Below are 23,272 nucleotides of genomic sequence, written 5' to 3'. Positions count from 1 at the left end.
ATGAGTGAGAAGGTGTGCCTGAATTCTTACATGGGGGCCTGGAAGGGTGAATGGGATGGGTTGGTCTTTATCATCCCATCCTTAAAATTAGAGAAGTGTCTATCACATACCTGGGTTAAAGAAAATTCTTTGGAAAGGTTCTGATGAAAACTGACTCTCAACATTGAATTCTTCCTTACAAGGAAATCTCAGTAACATTTATAAAATGCAGAAGTGTAAACACACAGCTATTGACCTTGAAAACAGGGAAACAGGGTCAGCTGCAGAACTAAGACATAAGCAAAAATTTTCAATCAAGAATACACGGGTGGACAGCTGCGGTGGCTCACACCTGTAATTCCAGCACTTTGGGAGGTGGAAGTGGGTGGATCACCTGAGGTCAGGGGTTTGAGACCAACCTGGCCAACATGGTAAAACCGTCTCTACTAAAAATACAAAAATCACCCGGGCTCCATCCTTGCAACTTATTTAACCTCTTATTGCTCCTTCTCCTGAATCTTTAGATCGTCCTCAATCTCCATAGATTTCTGCCTCTTCTCCCATCTCTGCGCCTCCTCTGCTCTCACTATTAAATTCTCTCTTCCCTGTTATAACCGCCTGGACCTAATCTGGCAGCCCAGATCCCCAGGTGTCCTCCCTGCTGTGGTTCTCCCTCTGTTCTCCTTGCCACCAGCACCACTCTGCTCTGTCTGCCCTGGCTCCAAATCCCTTCTCCTCTTCCTCACTCTGATGAGCCTCCACATTTCTGCCCCCTCCATACCTTGCTGTCGGTCCTTCATTTCTCTGTACATCTAGCTTTTCTCTACATTTCTGCAGTTGCTTTTCTCCTGCTTTCTTATCTTTTTTTCACTTTTGCTGTCTCTTGGCAAATCCCTCACCTATCCTCTACTTTGCCATCTGCTACGGGTCTTCCTCATTCTTCTTTTTCTCTGTCTCTGGTTTTCTACTGCTCTCTCAGTCCCTCTGTCTGTCTCCTGATCCCGTTGGCCCACACAATCACACGAGGGTTTGGAGGAAGACGCCGGCATCTGGGAGGAGCGCATTTTCCAAGAGCTGGATCTGGGCAGGCAAGAACACCCCGTATCACAGGACAGGCACCGAGCACCTCTACAGCGCGGGCTCAAGGGAAGCGGTGACTGCGGAGGGAAGACCTGGGGAGCAGCAGGGCCCAGCATGAGGAGGAGGGAGGTGGGGGGCAACGATGCCTTCGGACAAGGGTGGAATCTGCAGGATCCCAGGACCAGGCAGAGACCGCGGCCTCCCCGGGACTGGGGTCACGGTACTGTGCTCCAGCAACCGACGAGGGTAAGGCTGGGAGGCGCGCAGGGAGGGAATACACCTCTCGGGTGAGGACTTTAAAAAGCGCAGTGCGGGGCCGGGCGCGGTGGCTCACGCCTATAATCCCAGCACTTTGGAAGACCGAGGCGGGCGGATCACGAGGTCAGGAGATCGAGACCATCCTGGCTAACACAGTGAAACCGCGTCTCTACTGGAAAACACAAAAAGTTAGCCGGGCGTGGTGGCGGCGCCTGTAGTCCCAGCCACTCGGGAGGCTGAGGCAGGAGAATGGCGGGAACCCGGGAGGCGGAGCTTGCAGTGAGTCGAGATCGCGCCACTGCATTCCAGCCTGGGCGACAGAGCGAGACTCCCTCTCAAAAAAAAAAAAAAGCGCAGTGCAGGAGTCAAAACACGGTTTTGAGCAGGAAAACTACGCGATAGGAAGTGTATACATTGCCCTGTAGCAGAAAGACTGAGGACGGGACCAGCCTCAGGGCGACTTTAAACCTAAAAAGAAGGGACTTCCGGACTCCCAGGAGAACATCTCCATTTGCTCTGAGTGAAAGAAGAAAGACCAGAACTTCCAGGTCTGTGGGGACCCCACATCCCATGTACAGAAGTGCCAGGGACCTGGAGAGCTCAGACTTAATATAACACACAGCAAAACTCACCTCCGCAGTGTGACCGCCACGCCACGGGATCCGCTTCCTGGTCTGCGCGAATCTGCGCGCGCAAGCCAGAAACCAGGCCTGGGTGGAGCCTACGAGGAGGTGAGCGGGGCCTGGGTGAGGTGTGGGCGGGGGCCTGGGTGAGGTAGGGGCGGGGCCTGCGTGAGGTAGGGGCGGGGCGCAAAGCGGAGAGACCTTACCCTTTGGTACCAGCAGAGGGCGGGGCCAGAGCGGGACCTGTGTGTCTGTCAGAGTCCTTCCAGCCTTGTTCTCGGGCTTTTATCGGCGAGAGTAGCCAGGAAGGCAGAAGGATGATTCAAAAGCCCTGGAATAGTCTGGAAGGAGGATGCAAACTAGAATGTAAAATGCAAAGCCCTGCCTGAGCGGAACGTAGGATTTCATGCTGACGGTCCACAGGACAGAAGAGAAATCCTCTCCCTTACTAGTCTCCAGTCACTCGGGAGGGAGAGTCCACCATGTGCTCAGCTTCAGAGACTTCCCTAGGGCCACCGCCTGGGATGCGGGAGGGAGTGCTCAGGCCAGGGAGGAGTGAGGTCACTACCTGCTGCTTAAACACAGCAGGGATGCGGGCGCGGGCGTGGGAGCCTGAGGTCCCAGCTACTCAGGAAGCAGTGGCGGTAAGATCAGTGAGCCTGGGAGTCCTGGCCAGCCTGGGCGACAAAGTAACATTCCCTCCCCCAGTCTCTTTTTTTCTTTTAATTTTTAAATAATTTATAAAATTTTGATTAGGCTGGACACGGTGGCTCACGCCTGTAATCCCAGCACTTTGGGAGACTGAGGCGGGCGGATCGTGAGGTCAGGAGATCGAGACCATCTTGGCTGACACCGTGAAACCCCGTCTCCACTAAAAATACAAAAATTAGCCTGGCGCGGTGGCCGACGCCTGTAGTCCCACCTACTCAGAAGGCTGAAGTAGGAGAATGCCTTGAACCTGGGAGGCGGAGCTTTCAGTGGGCCGAGATGGAGCCACTGCACCCCAGCCTGGGCGACAGAGGAAGACTCCGTCTCAAAAAAAAAAAAAAAAAAAAAAAGAAGAAAACAATTTTTTTTTGCTTGTATGAAATAGGAATCCAACATTACCCTTTTCCATGTGGATATCCAGTTCGTTGTCCCAGCATATTTGTAAAAGAGATCTATTACTTTCTCCTTTTTATTTACATTTTTTCTTTTCGTCTTTTTTTTTTTTCTTTTCTTTTTTTTGAGACTATTTTTCTTTTTTTTTTTTTTTTCTTTTTTCTTTTTTTTTTTTTTTGAGACGGAGTCTTGCTCTGTAGCCCGGGCTGGAGTGCAGTGGCCGGATCTCAGCTCACTGCAAGCTCCGCCTCCCGGGTTCACGCCATTCTCCTGCCTCAGCCTCAGGAGTAGCTGGGACTACAGGCGCCCGCCACCTCGCCCGGCTAGTTTTTTGTATTTTTAGTAGAGACGGGGTTTCACCGTGTTAGCCAGGATGGTCTCGATCTCCTGACCTCGTGATCCGCCCGTCTCGGCCTCCCTAAGTGCTGGGATTACAGGCTTGAGCCACCGCGCCCGGCGAGACTATTTTTCTGTCGCCCAGGCTGGAGTGCAGTGGTGACATCTCGGCTCACTGCAGCCTCTGCCTTCTGGTTTGAAGCGATTCTTCTGCCTCAGCCTCTGGAATAGCTGGCATTATAGACGCACGCCACCATGCCCAGCTAATTTTTGTATTTTGGGTAGAGACGGCTTTCACCATGTTGGACAGACTGGTCTTGAACTCGTGACTTTGAGTGATCCGCCTGCCTCGGCCTCCCAAAGTGCTGGGATTACAGGCGTGAACCGCTGTGCCTGGCCCAGGAAATACTCTTTACTTCGCTTTTTCAATGTTGAGAAAATACAATTGAAAAACTAAAAAATATTCCCCGAAATGAGAAATCATCTTCACAACAAAAGAGGAAGAAATAAAAACCATCTTATTAATAAGTAAGCCATAGACCAGAATGTGATGGGAAATAGAGGCAAAGAGCTGAGAGGTTGAAAAGAGAAAAAATCTTCACTGTTTGATACAACCCATTAAGTACATGTTTTCAAGATAAACACTAATCAGTCCCCAGGGAAGAGGACTTGACCACACCCTTGGTCACACGTAGTTCATCCTGGCTCTACTTAGTAATGGAGGTGACCATCTGTGTCAGCTAAGTAGCTTCATCCTGAGAGAGGGGGAGTAACCCTAACCCATGTCTTTTTGACAAGTGTGAGTTTTACAACGTGGCGACAGGTGCCCTCTCTTGTGAGGCTCCTACAATACCACAGAAACTGATATCAGCAGTAAATAATAAAATTTAGAATACATGATTAATTATAGACTTTATTTGAACACAAAGCTTGAGGACAGCCATCTGGAAACCTCAATTCCAAATGAAGGGGGCCCCTGTTCCCAAGTAGAGATGTTAAGGTTTCACACACAGGGAAAGAGAAGCTTTAGCAGAATCACGTTTTCCATTCAAGACCAGTGCATAGGCTGCAGCAGCCGGATTGGTGACGGATTGATACACTTCAAAGAAGGTTACTTTATCACTCCAGAACAAGGGACAATGATGCCAAAAGGTCTTATCTCTGGGGCTGCTTAGTCTTCCTAATTATTTACAGGTAAACTGCTTTTTTATTTATTTAATTGATATTAGGAAACTAAATTCTATTGCACTTTTTTTTTTTTTTTTTTTTGTACGGAATCGTGCTCTGTCACCCAGGCTGGTGTGCAGTGGCGCAGTCTTGTCTCACTGCAACCTCCATCTCCCGGGTTCAAGCAGTTCTGCCTCAGCCTCCCGAGTAGCTGGGAATACAGGTGCACGCCACCATGCCTGGCTAATGCTTTTGTATTTTTTAGTAGAGACAGGGTTTCACCATGTTGGTCAGGCTGGTTTCTTTCTTTTTTTTTGAGACGGAGTCTTGCTCTGTCATCCAGGCTGGAGTGCAGTGGTGCGATCTCGGCTCACTGACTGCAAACTCCGCCTCCTGGGTTCACGCCATTCTCCTGCCTCAGTCTCCGAGTAGCTGAGACTACAGTCGCCCGCCACTATGCCCGGCTAGTTTTTTACATTTTTCGTAGAGATGGGGTTTCACCGTGTTAGCCAGGATGGTCTCGATCTCCTGACTCGTGATCTGCCCACCTCAGCCTCCCAAAGTGCTGGGATTACAGGCGTGAGCCACCGCACCTGGTCAGCAAAATTCTTAGAAGTTGCGCCTGCATGCCACTGGACTCAGGTTGCATGACACGTTCCTCTCAAGACTCAGAATTATTAAAATGTCCGTAGCTTTAAATTTGAAATATTTGATGTTTGAATTACTTAACTTCCTACTGAGATAGAGGTACTATCTCACTTGTAGTTTGCCTTACAAGGAGCGCTCCCAAGACCTTCAGAAATACATCCCTGGGTCATTAAGCTGAAAAAAGGTTTAGTTACTCTCTTTTTTTTTTTTTTTTTTTTTTTTGAGACGGAGTCTCGCTCTGTTGCCCAGGCTGGAGTGCAGTGGCCGGATCTCAGCTCACTGCAAGCTCCGCCTCCCGGGTTTACGCCATTCTCCTGCCTCAGCCTCCCGAGTAGCTGGGACCACAGGCGCCCGCCACCTCGCCTGGCTAGTTTTTGTATTTTTTTTTTTTTTTTTTTTAGTAGAGAGGGGGTTTCACCGTGTTAGCCAGGATGGTCTCGATCTCCTGACCTCGTGATCCGCCCGTCTCGGCCTCCCCAAGTGCTGGGATTACAGGCTTGAGCCACCACGCCCGGCGCACTTGTAAAGTTTCTCTCCAGTGTGAATTCTAGTATTGTCAGGTGTGAATCATTCCTGAAAGCCTTGTCACAAACCTTATATTTGTATGTTTTTTCTCCAGTATGAATTATCCTACGTATTTGAAGCTGGTTTTGCGACTGAACTTTGTCACATTGTTCATGTTTGTAAGATTTCTCTGCAGCATGAAGTCTGTGATGACTTGCAAGGTGTGATTGTTGATTAAAAACCATGCCACATTCATTAGACTTGTAAGGTTTCTCTCCAGTGTGAATTACAAGGTGTGAATTTTGACCCAAGGTCTTGCCACACTCATTGCACTTCTAAGGTTTCTCTCCAGTGTGAATTCTAGTATGTTTTGCCAGGTATGAATTATATGCAAAAACCTTGTCACAAACTTTATATCTGTATGGTTTCTCTTCAGTGTCAATCTTCTTATGTGTTTCAAGGTTTGATTTATGACTGAACACGTTGTCACATTCCTCCCATTTGTAAGGTTTCTCTCCAGTATGAAGTCTATGATGATGTGCAAGGGGTGCTTTTTAATTAAAAACCTTGAAACATTCATTATGCTTGTAAGGTTTCTCTCCAGTATGAATGGCCCTGTGATTTACAAGGGTTGAATGGTGATGGAAGGTGTTGCCACACTCATTAGACTATTCAGATTTCTCTGCACTATGAAGTCTATGATGGTATACAAGGGATGACATCTGACTAAAGGTCTTGCCACACTCATTACACTTATAAGGTTTCTCTCCAGTATGAAGCCTACGATGGATTATAAGGGATGATGTCTGACGGAAGGTCTTGCCACACTCAGTACACTTGTAAGGTTTCTCTCCAGTGTGAACTCTCTGATGTTGTGCCAGGTGTGAATCCCTCTGGAAAGCCTTGTCACAAACCTTACATTTGTATGGTTTCTCTCCAGTATGAATCCTCCTGTGTCTTTCCAGGTTTGATTTGCGACTGAAAACTTTGTCACATTCTTCACATTTGTATGGTTTTTCTCCACTATGAATCCTCCTATGTCTTTCAAGGTGTGATCTGCGACTGAAAACTTTGTCACATTCTTCACATTTGTAAGGTTTCTCTCCAGTATGAAGTCTACGATGGCGCACAAGGGTTGATAGTCGATTAAAAACCTTGCCACATTCATTACATGTGTAAGGTTTCTCTCCAGTGTGAAGTACAGTATGCTTTGCCAGATATGAATTATACACGAAAGCCTCATCACAAACCTTACATTTGTATGGTTTCTCTCCAGTATGAATCCTCTTGTGTCTTTCAAGGTGTGATTTGCGACTGAAAACTTTGTCACATTCTTCACATTCATAAGGTTTCTCTCCAGTATGAAGTGCTTTGTGAATGAAGAGCGATGAATTGTGACCAAAGGTCTTGCCACACTCATTACACTTGTAAGGTTTCTCACCAGTGTGACATCTACGATGGCATGCAAGGTATCGCTTCTGATTAAAGACCTTCCCACATACATCACATTTACATTGTTTCTCTTCTAAGTGAATTATCTGGTGTTTTTTTAAGAGTGAGCTACAATTAAAGGATTTGAAACTCTCAATACATTCGAAAGATTTTTCTCTCATGTGTACTTCCCATTTTTGTGTGGGTAATGAAGAATGGAGGGAATTATTTCCATACTTACTAGAAATAAGGGTTTTGGGCCTATCAGAAATTCTTTGGGCTGTTGAAACCGAGGAAGCATTGTTGATAGATTTCTCAACTTGATTATCAATTTTCCCTTCAGGCTGAAATATGTGCAGTTCAGGCAGATGTGAATGAAAGCTTGATCCAAGCTGATCTTTAATAGCCTTGTTTGCAGAATGCCTTTGATCATGTCGGTCTGTATTACCAGTCAACTCTTTGATTTCCATCATGGGTGCTGCATGGCCATTTGTTTCATCTTCTTTCCACTGCAACTCGAAGTCATGAATGTCTTTCTCAATTTCATGAAGGCAAAATTCTCCAATGTGATCATTTGCTTGTCTTTGCAATGTCCCGGTGAGGATCACTTCTGTATTGCCTTTCCCTGTTGATGACAATGTCTTCAACATGCATTTGGAAGAGATATCTACAAAATTTAAACACCAATAGGTTTCCAATTAAGTACAGATGGTATATAATACTGAAATGTGTAAATATCACAGAAAAAACAATATTTATTTTCAACTTCCCAAATATGAGCTTCAAAGTTTAGGAACACAAAAGGAGTAAGATTCTTTAATAAACAAGGACGATTACATGTCCTTCAAATCATTTCTACAGAAACCTATTCCCAATATTATGATGAAACACTGACAGGACACAAACATGTATAAGTCTAAAGGAAGGAGTGTTTTTCCACGGTGACCCTACAGCATATCACACTTATCACTGCCACATCAGAGAAAAATGTATATCCTTCATATTTACAGCATACTTAGTGTATACAAATAAATGCTAAAGAACCACACAATATACTATATTGGTAAATAATCCACCTCAGGCTATTGTAAGAATAACCAAAATTAGTGGAAATTCTGTACTGTCAAATAACCATAGCACTGACAAGATAAGAAAAGATTACAAAAATTAGCCAGGTGTGGCGGCCAGCGCCTGTACTCCCAGCTACTCCAGAGGCTGAGTCACAAGAATTGCATTAAGCTAAAAGGCAAAGGTTGCAGTTAGCTAACACTGCACCACTCCACTCCAGCCTGGGTGACAAAATGAGACTCCATATCAAAAAAAAGGCATGGCATGGTGGCTCGCGACTGTAATCCCAGTACTTCCGGAGGCCGAGGCAAAAGGATCACCTCAGGTCATGAGTTCAACCAGCCTGACCAATGTGGCAAAACGCCGTCTCTACTAAACATACAAAAAGTAACCGGGCGTGGTCACGGGAACCTGTAATCCCAGCTACTTGGGAGGCTGAGGCAGGATAATCGCTAGAACTTGGGAGGCAAAGATTGTGGTGAGTTGAGATCGTGCCACTTTACCCTGGGTGACAGAGTGAGACTCCATCTCAAAAAAAAAAAAAAAAAAGAAAATGTTAATACCGTATTTTTCTGAATAACTGTTACAAAAGTTATTAACTGGAACAGGCATATAGTGACTTTAATTTTTAATTTTTGGTATTTTTGTTTTTTTGAGCTAGAGTCTGGCTCTGTCACCCAGTGCAATGGCGTGATCTTGGCTCACTGCAAGCTCTGCCTCCCAGGCTCATGCAAGTTTCTTGCTTTAGGTCCTGAGCACCTCTGACTACAGGCATGTGCCACTATGCCCGGCTAATTTTTGTATTTTTAGTGGAAATTGGGTTTCACCATGTTGGCCAGGCTGCTCCCGAACTCCTGACCTCAGGTGATCCACACAACTCGGCCTCCCAAAGTCCTAGGATTACACGTGTGAGCCACTGTACCCTGTGGCACTTTGTGACATTAATGAAGGGAATGTGTCAGTTATATTGCCTACCACATACTGAAAACTCACATGTGAAGTCATAAAAATCAACTAATCAAATACTGCAACCATGATAAAACAAGCAAGAAAATATAAGTAGATTTATACAGATTGAAGAATTCTAAACAATTCCCTCTTAGGAAAAAAGCCAAAACTTGTACTTACCACCAGTACACAGTGTAAGACCTGAAATACATGTTAAGATCACCTTCTGATATATGAGGTCAAGAAAACACACAGCATTATCAGGGACAAGAATTGGCTAAAGGCCGGGTGCAGTGTCACATGCCTGTAATCCCAGCATTTTGGTCAGCTGAGGTGGGTGAATCATGAGTTCAGGAGTTCAAGACCAGCCTGGACAACATGGCGACACACCATCTCTACTAAAACTATGAAAAAATCAGCTGGGCATGGTGGAAGACACCTGTAATCCCAACTACTTGGGAATCTGAGGCAGGAAACATTTGAACCCAGGAGGCGGAGGTTGCAGTGAGGCAAGATCACGCACCTGCACTCCAGCCTCGGTGACAAGATGAGACTTTGTCTCAAAACAATAAAATAAGATAAATAACTACTTTTCAAATAAGCCTTGGTAGATTTGGTATTCTCTAATAGGATGTTCCTGCAGATGCAGACCTTGAGAGAACTGAGTCATGGGTGTTGACTACTCGTGAATAGGACCAGTGCATTTATAAAGAGACATTAAAGAGCTCATTGCCTGTTCCTCTTTCCACTGTATTAAAACACAGGAGGAAGATGGCTGGGCTAAACCATGAAGAAGGCTCTCACCAGGAACCAATGTGGCTGGCACCTTGCTCTTGGATTTCCCACTTTGCAAATTCATGAGAAATAAGTTTCTGTGTCTGAAGCCTCCCAGTTTAAGCTATTTCCTTTTTTGTTTGTTTTTGAGATGGAGTCACGCTCTATCGCCCAGGCTGGAGGGTACTGGCAGGATTATCCTACCTCAAGTGATTCTCCCTCCTCAACCCAGAGTCTCACTGTGTTGCCAAGTCTGGAGTTCAGTGGCATGATCTTGGTTCACTGCAACCTCCACCTCCCGGGTTCAAGGGATTCTCCTGCCTCAACCTCCCAATTAGCTGGGATCATGGGTGCACGCCACTATGCACAGCTAATTTTTGTATTTTTAGTAGAGACGGGGTTTCACCATGTTGGCCAGGCTTGCCTCAAACTCCTGACAAGTGATCAACGTGTCGCAGCCTCCCAAAGTGCTGGGATTAGAGGGGTGAGCCACCGCGGCCGGCTAGTCTATTCTATTTCTAACAGGACAGTGAAATGACAGAGACAGGAAAAAGAGCATCTCATCATTAACATCACCATAAGCTGACAAATCTTATTAAACTAATGAATTTAAGAGTCTGTACCGTAAAACTTGCAATACTTGAAGCCATCTACTAGCACTAACATGTTTTAAAAACCTTGAGACAGGCCGGGTGCGGTGGCTCGTGCGAGTAATCCCAGCATTTTGGGAGGCTGAGGCAGGAGGATCACCAGGCCAGGAGATTGAGGCCATCCTGGCTGACAAGCTGAAACTCCGACTCTACTAAAAAAAAATACCAAAAAAATTAGCCAGCGTGTTAGCACTCACCTGTAGTCCCAGCTACTTGGAAGGCTGAGGCAGGAGAATTGCTTGAACCTGGGAAGTGGAGGTTGCAGTGAGCCTAGATCACACCACTGCACTTTAGCCTGGGTGACAGACCGAAACTCTGTCTCAGAGAGAAAAAAAAAGAGAAATGAAAGAAGGCTAAAGAGTAACTCCAACCCGTAAGCATATAAAAAGTTCTCCAGACCGGGTGTCGTGGCTCATGCTTGTAATCCCAGCACTTTGGGAGGTTGAAGTGGGCGAATCACCAGCTCAGGAGATCGAGACCATCCTGGCCAACCAACATGGTAAAACCCCATCTCTACTAAAAATACAAAAATTAGCTGGGTATAGTGGCGCACACCTATAGTCGCAGCTACTCAGGAGGCTGAGGATGAAGAATTGCTTGAACCTGGATTGTGGAGGTTACAGTGAGTCAAGATCACACCACTGTACTCCAGCCAGGGTGACAGAGTGAGACTCCGTCTCAAAAAATTAAATAAATAAATAAATAAAGTTATCCACTGAAGGTAAATTAAAAAAACAGATAGTCCAGGCGTGGTATTTCATTCCTGTAATCCCAGCACTTTGGGAGGACGAGCCAGGCGAATCACCTGAGGTCGGGAGTTCAAGATCAGCCTGGCCAACAAGGAGAAACCCTGTCTCTACTGAAAATACAAAATTAGATGAGTGTGGTGGTGCATGCCTCTAATCCCAGCTACTCGGGAGGCTGAGGCAGGAGAATCGGTTGTACCCAAGAGGCAGAGGTTGCGGTGAGCTGAGATTACAACATTGTACTTCAGCCTGGGTGACAACAACAAAACTCTGTCTCATAAATACATAATTAATAAAAGGACAGATACAGAAACTGGCATACTTTTCTTCACAAATAAATGTTTTTTCATACTTTTTAAAATAAAAGGCATGAAAAACACTGTACATATATGTTAATGGAAATGCAACATACACAGAAATAATTCTGACATAAATAAAAAAAGTTCTAGTGTAGTAGTTTTTGCAGGTTATGGATTTTTTTTTTTTTTCTGTCTCCCAGGCTGGAGTGTAATGGCGTGATATCAGTTCACCGCAACTTCCGCCTTCCAGATTCAAGCGACTCTCCTGCCTCAGCCTCCTGAGTAGCTGGGATTACAGCCACCCACCACTGCACCTGGCTAGTTTTTATAATTTTAGTAGAGACAAAGTTTCAACATGTTAGCCAGGCTGGTTTTGAACTACTGACCTCAGGTGTTCTGCCCACCTTGGCCTCCCAAAGTACTGGGATTATAGGCGTGAGCCACTGCACATGTCCAGGTTATGGAAATTTTAAGTTTCATTATTATGCTATAACTTTAAGATGTTTAACATACCTGCAACAATAACCTCTGCCCAAATATCTATACAACGCTCTTCACTTCTGCATACTGAAAGGAATGGACACTGGTTGTTACATGTTTACTAAGAACTGAAGGACAAAACTATTTAAAATGATAACAATGGTTAGGCATGGCAGCTCATGCCTATAATCCCAGTGCTTTGGGAATCCCAGGTAAGTGGATCACTTGAGATCAGGAGTTTGAGACCAGCCTGACCAACATGGTGAATCCCCATCTCTACTAAAAACACAAAAATTAGCTGGGCGTGGTGGTGAGCACCTGCAGTTCCAGCTACTCAGGAATCTGGGGAATGAGAATCCTTTGAGCCCAGGAGGCGGAGGCTGCAGTTAGCCACAATCATACCACTGCACTGTAGCCTGGGCGACAGAGTGAGACTGTGTGATAAACAAAGAAAGAAAAGAAAGAAAGTAAGAGCAGAGAGATAAGCAGGCACAAAGAAAGTATGGAGAAAAGAGAGATCAGCTTGTTACTGTGTCTATGTAGAAAAGGAAGACATAAGAAACTCCATTTTAATCTATATTAAGAAAAACTGTTTTTTCTTAATTTTGCTTTGAGATGCTGTTAACCTGTAACTTTAGCCCCAACCCTGTGCTCACAGAAACATGTGCTGTATTGAATCCAGGTTTAAGGGATTTAGGGCTGTGCAGGATGTGCCTTGTTAACAATATGTTTGCAGGCAGTGTGCCTGGTAAAAGTCATCACCATTCTCCATTCTCGATTAACCAGGAACACAATGCACTGCAGAAAGCCCAAGAGACCTTTGCCCAAAAAAGCCGGGGTATTGTCCAAAGATTCCCCCCGCTGAGACAGCCTGAGACATGGCCTCATGGGAATGGAAAGACCTTACATCCCCCAGCCCGACACCTGTAAAGGGTCTGTGCTGAGGAGGAGGAGTGAAAGAGGGAGGCCTCTTTGCAGTTGAGATCAGAGGAAGGCTTCTGTCCCTGGGATTGGAATGTCTCAGTGTAAAGCAGACCATTCCCATTCGTTCTATTCTGAGAAAGGAGAAAAGCATGGCTGGAGGCGAGATATGCTGGCAGCAATACTGCTCTGTTACTCTTTGCTACACTGCGATGTTTGGGTAAAGAGAAACATAAAGCTAGCCTGTGTGCACATCCGGGCACAGCACCTTTCCTTGAACTTATTCATGATACAGATTCCTTTGCTCACATGTTTTCCTGCTGACCTTCTCCCTAAATGTTGCCCTGATACACGCCCCTCGCTAAGATAGTAAAAATAACGGTCAATAAATACTGAGGGAACTCAGAGACCGGTGGCGGGGCAGGTCCTCACATGCTGAGTGCGCCGGTCCCCTGGGCCCACTGTTCTTTCTCTATACTTTGTCTCTGTGTCTTATTTCTTTTTTTTTTTTTTTTTTTTTTTTGAGGCGGAGTCTTGCTCTGTCGTCGCCCACGCTGTAGTGCAGTGGCACTATCTCGGCTCACTGCAAGCTCCGCCTCCCGGGTTTACGCCATTCTCCTGCCTCAGCCTCCCGAGTAGCTGGGACTACAGGCGCCCGCCACCTCGCCCGGCTAATTTTTTTGTATTTTTAGTAGAGATGGGGTTTCACCGTGTTAGCCAGGATGGTCTCGATCTCCTGACCTCGTGATCCACCCACCTCGGCCTCCCAAAGTGCTGGGATTACAGGCTTGAGCCACCGCGCCCGGCCTCTGTGTCTTATTTCTTTAATTCTTTACTCAGTCTCTTGTCCCACCTGACGAGAAATACCCATTGGTGTGAAAGGGCAGGCCCCCTTCAGAAAGATGTCCATTCAGGGATGTCAGGACTTAAACTTTCCTTTTCCCACAGAATTCTCCCACTTGCAGAGTTTCCCCACACACTAGTGGAAGGTGGAGCTTCCACTCTGCCCATCTGAGCTCTTACCTGCCTTTACACCTGTAATACATTCCCTCCCAGCTGGATTTTGTTGCTATTTTCACTTCACTCTCCACGGTCCAGGGCTCTTTCCCTTGCTCCAACATGGAGACAGCATGTCAGAAAGACTCCTGCTTATAAAAAGACAGGACCATGATGTGCTGGAGCTTTTCTAGAGTCCCGGCCCTACGTTTCAATAGGAAAGAAGACATTACAGATGGATCTAGGAAAATATTTCACAAATTCCTCCACTGACTACCTCCTTCTGAATGCCGAGGGAGCATTGTAATATGTAATACGTGGACATCGAGCTCTCTTCCAAGAACTACTGAATCGAAAGCACAGGAGAAGCAAACAGGGAACCGGATATCTTTAAAGTCGGCCATAAGATTTTGTTTTTGTCTTTTGAAACACAGTCGTGCTCTGTCACTGGGCTGGAGTGCAGTGGTGTGTTCTCGGCTCACTGCAACCTTGGCCTCCTGGGTTCAGTTGATTCTCTTTCCTCAGCCTTTCTAGGAGCTGGGATAAAAGGTGTGCACCACAACATCTGGCTAATTTTTGTATTTTTAGTAGAGATTGGGTTTCTCCAAGTTGGTCAGGCTGGTCTCAAACTCCTTACCCGTAGTGATCCACATGCCTTGGCCTCCCAAGGTGCTGGGATGACAGGCGTGAGCCACAACGACCAGGTTGTGATAAGGTTTTATGCCTACTTTAGTTCTGGAACCCACACTGAGCTATCATGAAGAATGCAGAACATCTAAACAAACGGGACAGTGAAAGTCCAGATGCTACATCATGAAGCTTTTCATTTCAAAATCAATATGGCTTCCATTTTAGTCAAGGAACGATGGGGCTCCCAAGAGGCAACAAGAGAAAATGCAAAGACACATAAGGGCACATCCCCAGCAGGGAAGTTATCCTCACCCAGGGAGACCAGGTTCCTATAATTCTCCAGCATCACGTCTCTGTATAAAGTCCTCTGAGCAGCGTCCAGACATTTCCACTCCTCCTGAGAGAATTCTATGGCCACATCCCTGAATGTCAACAGACCCTGAAATGAAAACACATTTTAACCAAATGGCTATGGAAGGATTTATTTACAGAAAATGAGAAGAGGAGAGAGGGGAAAGCAGGGATTTAATTGTAGAGAAAGTTCTGACAAATCCGAGGGATTTCTCACCACATGACATCTCCCTAGATGTGTTTTATTACACTTTTTGAGTATATTCAAGACACACTTTCAGTATAAATTTCTTATGTTTGTGAAAAATACAAGAAATGAATAAAAAATCAATGTTGGGTTCCTGTTATAAAAATGTTTGGGGCCGGGCGCGGTGGCTCAAGCCTGTAATCCCAGCACTTTGGGAGGCCGAGACGGGCAGATCACGAGGTCAGGAGATCGAGACCATCCTGGCTAACATGGTGAAACCCCGTCTCTACTAAAAAGTACAAAAAACTAGCCGGGCGAGGTGGCGGGCGCCTGTAGTCCCAGCTACTCGGGAGGCTGAGGCAGGAGAATGGCGTAAACCCGGGAGGAGGAGCTTGCGGTGAGCTGAGATCCGGCCACTGCACTCCAGCCTGGGTGACAGAGCCAGACTCCGTCTCAAAAAAAAAAAAAAAAAAAAAAAAAAAAAAAAAATGTTTGGAACTTTTGACACACCAGGTGACATTCATTATCTAGATGAGAGAGAGCACAACTGATGTCTTTTTTTTTTTTTTTTTTTTTTTTGAGACAGAGTCTTGCTCTGTCACCCAGGCTGGAGTGCAGTGGCACCATCTCGGCTCACTGCAAGCTTCGCCTCCCGGGTTCATGCCATTCTCCTGCCTCAGCCTCCCAAGTAGCTGGGACAACACGCGCCCGCCACCAGGCCCGGCTAATTTTTTGTATTTTTTAGTAGAGACGGGGTTTCACCGTGTTAGCCAGGATGGTCTCGATCTCCTGACCTCGTGATCCGCCCGCCTCGGCCTCCCAAAGTGCTGGGATTATAGGCGTGAGCCACCACACCTGGCCCAACTGATGTCTTAAAAGATGACAATGTCCACAGTAAAAGATAGGCTGGGCACAGTGACATATGCCTGTAATCCCAGCTACGCCGGAGGCTGAGGCAGGAGAATCGCTTGATCCAAGGGGGCAGAGGTTGCCGTGATCTCAGATTGCGTCACTGCACTCCAGCCCGGGCAACAGAAACTCCATCTCAAAAAAATAAAATTAAAAAAAAAAAAAAATTAGCTGGGCGTGGTGGGAGGCACCTGTGGTCCCAGCTACTTGGAAGGCTAAGGAGCGAGGATGGCTTGACCCTGAGGGTGGAGGTTGCAGTGAGCTACGATCCCGCCAGGGCACTCACGCCTGGGCAACAAAGCGAGACCCCGTCTCAAAATAAAATAAAGTACGTGAAAACAAAATTACTCAAAGTACAAAAAATCGTGTATATATATGTTCATAAAATAATAAAACCTACAGAGATTCACAAAAAACTAGATGTTAATACAAAAGGTTATCATTTGTCCCAGATTTTCAAAATATAAAAGATTTTTGAAATATATGCATATGTGTGTATACATGTATTTGTATGTATGTGTGTGTGCACGTTTGTGGGAATGTGTATGTACATATATAAAGTTTTTAAAAATATGAAAAGTAGCAAGTTTTGTTTAACTGAAGAGGAATCTCATCTTGCTGGAAAATGACACTTTGGCAGCTGCGGGCAGGGGGGATCTTGTGGGATGTAAGAAAACAGGAAATGCCCCATCCTAGAGGAGGCAATCACCCTTTCACCTGCCTGACCTGGAGGAACGTTCAGATATCTGCAGGAATGCAGGCGTGCGCAGAGGCAGCCACTACGGCGCTCTTTATACAGGGAAAAATTGCAAAGGACCCACATGTTGTCATTCAGCCATTTTCCAACGCAGATGGCAAAGAGCAAGCTAGCCATGTTTACTAACATGACAACATGTAAATTCACAACCAGCAGGATCAAATATCAAAGTAAAATATTTACTAAAACACAAAGAAGAAAACAACAGATACTGGGGTCTACTTGAGGGTGGAGGGTGGGAGGAAGGTGAGGAGCAGAAAAAATAACTATTATGGGCCGGGCGCAGTGGCTCACACCTGTAATCCCAGCACTTTAAGAGGCTGAGGCAGGTGAATAATGAGGTCATGAGTTCAAGACCAGCCTGGCCAAGATAATGAAACCCCTTCTCTATTAAAAATACAAAAAATAGCCAGACATGGTGTTGGCTGCCTATAATCTCAGCTACTCAAGAGACTGAGGCAGGAAAGTGCTTGAACCCAGGAGGCAGAAGTTGCAGTGAGCTGAGATCACGCCATTTCACTGCAGCCTAAATGACAGAGTGAGACTCTGTCTCAAAAAAAAAAGAAAAAGGAAAGAACTTTTTTTAAGTTACTACAGAATTTTTTCTAAAGCCTCATAACGATGCACAAATACGTCTGTATGAGACTTGCTCTGACACCTGACACGGAACTGGCAGTAGCGGCTCCCCAGTGAGGCTGGAAGGAGGGTGGAGGATGTGACAGGGAAAGGAAATGCCCTATGGCCAAGGGTCTAAGCTGCAGCTTTTCTTGGAGTTTTACCACAAAACAAATACATAGATCATGTGATGTTTAAATATATAACAATATATATTTAACAATAATTGGTGGGACTGGGCATGGTGGCTCGTGTCTGTAATCCCAGCATGCTGTGAGGCTGAAGCAGGCAGATCACCTGAGGTCAGGAATTCAAGACCAGCATGGCCAAAATGGTGAAACACCGCCTCTTCTAAAAATACGAAAAAATTAGCCGTGGGGGATGGCACGTGACTATAATCCCAGCTACTTGAAAAGCTAAAACAGGAGAATCACTGGAATTTGGGAGGCAGAGGTTGCAGTGATCTGAAATTGCACTACTGCACTCCAGCCTGGGCAATCGAGAATTTGTCTCAAAAAGAAAAAAAAAAAAAAAAAAAAGCTGGATGAGGTGGCTCACGCCTGTAATTTCAACACTTTGGGAGACTGAGGTGGGCAGATCACGAGGTTATGAAATGGAAACCATCCTGGCTAAAAAGGTGAAACCCCGTCGCTACTGAAAATAAAAAATTATCCAGGCATGGTGGCACTCGCCTGTATTCCCAGCTACTCGGGAGCCTGAGGCAGGAGAATCACTTGAACTGGGAAGGCAGAGGTTGCAGTGAGCCGACATCACACCACTGCACTCCAGCCTGGGCTGCAGAGCAAGATTCCGCTCAAAAAATCAAAATTAAAATTAACCAGGCATGGGGGCACCTGTGGTCCCAGCCACCTGAAAGGCAGAGGTTGGGGGATGGCTTGAGCCTGAGGGTGGAGGTTGCAGTGAGCTAAGATCATGCCACTGCACTCCAGCCTGGGCAACAGACTGAGACCTTGTCTCAAAATAAAATAAATATATGAAAACAGCATTACTGAAAGTATGAAAATGTATTTTGTATATGTATGTCCAAAACAATAAAACCTACATAGACTCACGAGAAATTAGATGTTAATAAAAAGCGTTGTTGTTTTCCCCAGATTTTCAAAATATGTATGTATGTGTGTATACATGTATGTATATGTACAGATGTATGTGTATTTCTGTGTGTTTATATATACATTTATAAAGGTTTTAAAAATATAAAATTAGCAAGATTTGTTTAACTGCAGAGGAATCTCACCTTGATGGAAAGGATACTTTGGCAGTGGGAGGAAGGAGAGGAGCAGAAAAAATAACTATTGGGCCTGGGCACAGTGGCTCACACCTGTAATCCCAGCACTTTGGGAGGCTGAGGTGGGTAGATCACCTGAGGACAGGAGTTCAAGACCAGCCTGGCCAACATGGTGAAACTGTCTTTACTAAAAATACAAAAATTAGCCAGGCATGGTGGCTGGCACCTGCAAACCCAGTTACTCGAGAGGCTGAGGCAGGAGACTCGCTTGAACCTGGGAGGCAGAGGTTGCAGCGAGTTGAGATCATGCCATTATACTCCAGCCTGAGCAATAAGAGCAAAACTCAGTCTCGAAAAAAATAAATAAATAAAAAATAACAGCCGGGCGTGGTGGCTCACACCAGTAATCCCAGCACTTTGGGAGGTTGAGGTAGGTGGATCATGAGGTCAGGCGTTCAATACCAACCTGACCAAGATGGTGAAACCCCGTCTCTACTAAAAATACAAAAAAATTAGCTGGGCATGGTGGCGGGCGCCTGCAATCTCAGCTATTCAGGAGGCTGAGGCAGAGAATTGCCTGAACCCAAGAGGTGGAGGTTGTAGTGAGCCGAGATCACACCACTGCACTTCAGCCTGGGTGACAGAGTGAGACTCCATCTTAAAATAAAATTAAAATAAAATAAAATAAAAATAACTATTGGGTACTGGGCTTGATACTGGAGTGATGAAATAATTGGTACAACAAAACCCGATGATGTGAGTTTACCCCTGTAACAAGCCTTCACATGTAGCCCCAAGCATAAAGTGAAAAAATAAAATACAAATTTTTAAAAATTTACAACAGAATTCTTTTTCTTTCTTTCGTTTTTTTTTTTTTTTGAGACGGAGTCTTGCTCTGTCACCCAGGCTGGAGCTCAGTGGCAAGATCTTGGCTCACTACAAACTCCACCTTCCAGCTTCACGCTATTCTCCAGCCTCAGCCTCCCAAGTAGCTGGGACTACACGCGCCCGGCAACACACCCGGCTAATTTTTTGTATTTTTTAGTAGAGACAGGGTTTCGTCATATTAGCCAGGATGGTCCCAATCTCCTGACCTCATGATCCGCTGGCCTCGGCCTCCCAAAGAGCTGGGATTACAGGCGTGAGCCACCATGCCTGGCCCAGAATTTTTTAAAAAATCTCATAACGATGCAGAAATACACGTGTATGAGTCTTGCTCTGACACCTACCACAGAACTGACGGTAGCGGCTCCCCAGTGAGGTTGGAAGGAGGGTGGAGGATGTGACAGGGAAAGGAGATGCCTTATGGCCAAGGGCCTAAGCTGCAGCTTTGCTTGGAGACTTACCACAAAACAAATATATACATCATGTGATGTTTAAATATAACCATTTATATGTAATAATAACTGGTGGGGCTGGGCACGGTGGCTTGTGCCTGTAATCCCAGCGCTCTTGGGGGCTGAGACGGGCAGAGCACCTGAGGTTAGGAGTTGGAAGACAGCCTGGCCAGCATGGTAAAATGCTGTTTCCACTAAAAGTACAAAAAAATTAACCAGGCGTGGTGGCGCATGCCTATAATCCCAGCTACTAGGTGGCTGACACAGGAGAATCGCTTCAACCTGGGAGACAGAGGTTGCAGTAAGTTGAGATCATGCCACTGCACTCCAGCCTGGGCAACAGAGCAAGACTTCATTTCAGAATATAATAATAATAATAATAATAATAACAGGTGGAATGAGAATACGGCTTTATCCTCTAGGATAAAAAAGAAGTACTACTCTCATATTTGAGAAAAATTGTAAACATTTTTACCAAAAACACTTGTTTCACAAGCCTCTCCACAGTAACACCACTGTCTTCATGAGCTTAATGTGCTAAGAATGGTTTAATGAATCTCCTCCTATTATTTACATTGATTTCATATTCTTTTTTTTTTTTTTTTTTTGAGACCGAGTCTCGCTCTGTCGCCCAGGCTGGAGTACAGTGGCCGATCTCAGCTCACTGCAAGCTCCGCCTCCCGGGTTCACGCCATTCTCCTGCCTCAGCCTCCCGAGTAGCTGGGACTACAGGTGCCCGCCACCTCGCCTGGCTAGTTTTTTGTATTTTTTAGTAGAGACGGGGTTTCACCGTGTTAGCCAGGATGGTCTCGATCTCCTGACCTCGTGATCTGCCCGTCTCGGCCTCCCAAAGTGCTGGGATTAGAGGCTTGAGCCACCGCGCCCGGCCTGATTTCATATTCTTAAAATAATGAAGGAATGGGCCAGGCACGGTGGCTCATAATTGTAATCCCAGCACGTTAGGAGGCCAATGTGGGCGGATCACCTGAGGTCAGGAGTTTGAGACCAGCCTGACCAACATAGAGAAACCATGTCTCTCCTAAAAATACAAAATTAGCTGGGCATGGTGGCGCATGCTTTTAATCCCAGCTGCTTGGGAGGCTGAGGCAGGAGAATCGCTTGAACCCAGGAGGCAGAGGTTGCAGTGACCTGTGATAGTGCCATTGCACTCCAGCCTGGCCAACAAGAGCAAAATACTGCCTCTAATAATAATAATAATAATAATAATAATAAAGAAATCATTCATGTATTGTTCATGTCCATGTATGAACTTTCCATTCTAATTAGTAAGATTTTTGGAGTCAGAAACACAGTAACTCACTCAATTACCTAAAAATGTGGTACAAAATCAGGGAGTAAAGATTTTCCTTTATTGGTCTCCTTTTCTAGAATTTACCACATACTTTGTGATCATTAATACGTGACTTCCATTGGCAGCTGCTCTAATCCTGGTCCACAGAGAGCTGACAGTGCATCCAGATGTGGCCCCTGAACAATCCCTGCTGCCCAACAGCACTGACACCACGGGACCCTCACCCCGTCTCCATCCATGTCTGGTGTGAGCCCTTCCCAGGACCATGCCCAGTGCCGCCTCTTCCCAAGTTCATGTCACTGGGTCACAAGAGATGGAATCTAAGCGAGATGAGAGGAACTGAGGGAAGGCATGGGTGAGTGTGAGCAAACCTGTCAGGCAGGATGCTTTAGACTCAGAGAAGATTCCCAACTCCAAGGCCCAGCGTTTCTGAAAGGAAGGAGACAGAACAATCCACCGAGAATATCATCTCACCTGAGGAGGAGCCATCCCTGACTCCTCTGCTTTCCTCTTCCTCTTCCGGGTTTCTCTTCATGGACCAAGAGTCTTTAGAAATCAATCCTGAATGTTAAAAATATGCTGTTTACTGCTCAGAATCAACACGCCCCCTCCCTGTAACAATGACACAAACAAAGGAGACCTCACCATGAGGAAATACGGTCCCCTCTGCTGCCCACTGCACCAGGAACAAAAAATTCCTAAAGGAAAACTCCTGCTCCCCTTCTGGAGAAGCGCACGCGCGCGCGCACACACACACACACACACACACACTTCAGCTGTGGGAAGCTGGGCTGAGATGAGCTCCCCTTCAGGAAAACTCTATCACAAATACAAAAACTTAGCCAGGTAGGGTGGTGCACATCTGTGTGTCTGTGGTCCTAGCTACTTAGGAAGCTGAGGTGGAAGCATCACTTGAGCTCAGAAGCTTGAGACCAGCCTGGCCAACATGGTGAAACCCAGTCTCTACTAAAAATACAAAAACTGGGCCAGGCAGAGTGGCTCATGCCTGTAATACTAGCACTCTGAAAGGCAGAGGTGGGTGGATTACTTGAGGTCATGTGTTCGAGACCAGCCTGGCCAACATGGTGAAACCCTGTCTGTACTAAAAATACAAAAAGTAGCCGAGCTTCATGGGCATCTGTAATCCCAGCTACTCAGGAGGCTGAGGAAGGATAATTTCTTGAACCTGGAAGGTGGAGGTTGCAGTGACCTGAGATTGCACCACTGCACTCCTGCCTGGGCGACAGAGTAAGACTCAAAAATAAAATAAAATACAAATACAATAATTAGCAGGGTGTGGAGGCACACACCTGTAATCTCAGCTACTTGGGAGGCTGAGGCAGAAGAATCAATTGTACCCAGGAGGCAGAGGTTGCAGTGAGCCAAGATCACAAGACTGCACTCACAGCCTGGAGGACACAGTGAGAGTCTGTTTGGGAAAAAAAAAAAAAAAAAAAAAAGTGCATTTCTGATAAGATTGACACAGAGATAAGAAAACTTGAGTAATCTGATACAGACTGACAGGTAGAGGGAACTTCAGACGGGGGTGGGAGGGCATGGGAGGCATCTCTGAGCCTAGACCTGAAGGAGAAAGGGACAGTGCCATCTTCATTTAGAAACATAGAATAAAAGCGGAGACAATAACCTGAGACAGGAAGGATTTTGATGTTTGAAAAAAGAGAAAAGAAAATGTGACTGGGGAGTCAGGAGAGGAGGGCAAGCTCCCAGGAGGAGGCTGGACACTGGCAGGGGCCCTGGTCACAGGGCTGCAGAGCCAAAGTGAAGAGCTGGACTTTTGTCCCGGGGAACACAGGAAGCCGGTGGAGGGTTCCCTGCCAGGGACTGACACGACCTGCTTTAGACATAGCTGTGATATCCTCATACAGAGAAAGGCCTCTGAAGATGGTCTCTGTTTC

The 23,272-nt window shown here is 45.9% G+C and overlaps 2 protein-coding genes across 7 annotated transcripts in view; both read right to left on the bottom strand.

The window, feature by feature from the left end:
- Nucleotides 1-21,879, bottom strand: part of ZNF28 (zinc finger protein 28) — a 36,242-nt gene extending 14,363 nt beyond the window's left edge. For 2 of the 5 annotated variants that reach the window (XM_073016024.1, XM_073016027.1), the window contains exon 1: nt 1,950-2,714. Coding sequence is in view for 1 of the 5 variants with exons in the window: in XM_073016029.1 (XP_072872130.1) it covers nt 21,831-21,845 (15 nt within the window). In the remaining 4 variants the exon portion in view is untranslated. Of the gene's footprint in view, nt 1-1,949; nt 2,715-21,830 lie in introns of those variants that run through there. The other 3 variants (XM_073016026.1, XM_073016029.1, XM_073016028.1) reach the window with 3 other exon arrangements.
- On the bottom strand, nt 6,264-21,922 carry LOC103235196 (zinc finger protein 525). 2 transcript variants are annotated; one of them, XM_037991431.2, is made up of 4 exons: nt 21,831-21,922; nt 14,952-15,078; nt 10,765-10,882; nt 7,582-7,794 (listed from the first exon to the last, which is right to left on the bottom strand). In XM_037991431.2, exons 1-4 carry the CDS (start codon nt 21,843-21,845, stop codon nt 7,698-7,700), a joined length of 357 nt encoding a protein of 118 aa, XP_037847359.2. In that variant the 5' UTR covers nt 21,846-21,922; the 3' UTR covers nt 7,582-7,697. The 2 variants fall into 2 exon arrangements, with proteins under 2 accessions (XP_037847358.2, XP_037847359.2); XM_037991430.2 differs by lacking the exon at nt 10,765-10,882 and having other exon boundaries at nt 6,264-7,794.
- Between the last annotated feature and the right edge of the window lie 1,350 nt (nt 21,923-23,272).

This window comes from Chlorocebus sabaeus, chromosome 6, assembly GCF_047675955.1.
Source record: "Chlorocebus sabaeus isolate Y175 chromosome 6, mChlSab1.0.hap1, whole genome shotgun sequence".
NCBI lineage: Eukaryota > Metazoa > Chordata > Mammalia > Primates > Cercopithecidae > Chlorocebus > Chlorocebus sabaeus.
The sequence above is the reverse complement of the archived record's forward strand: the minus strand, read 5'-3'. Positions and strand labels throughout refer to the sequence as shown.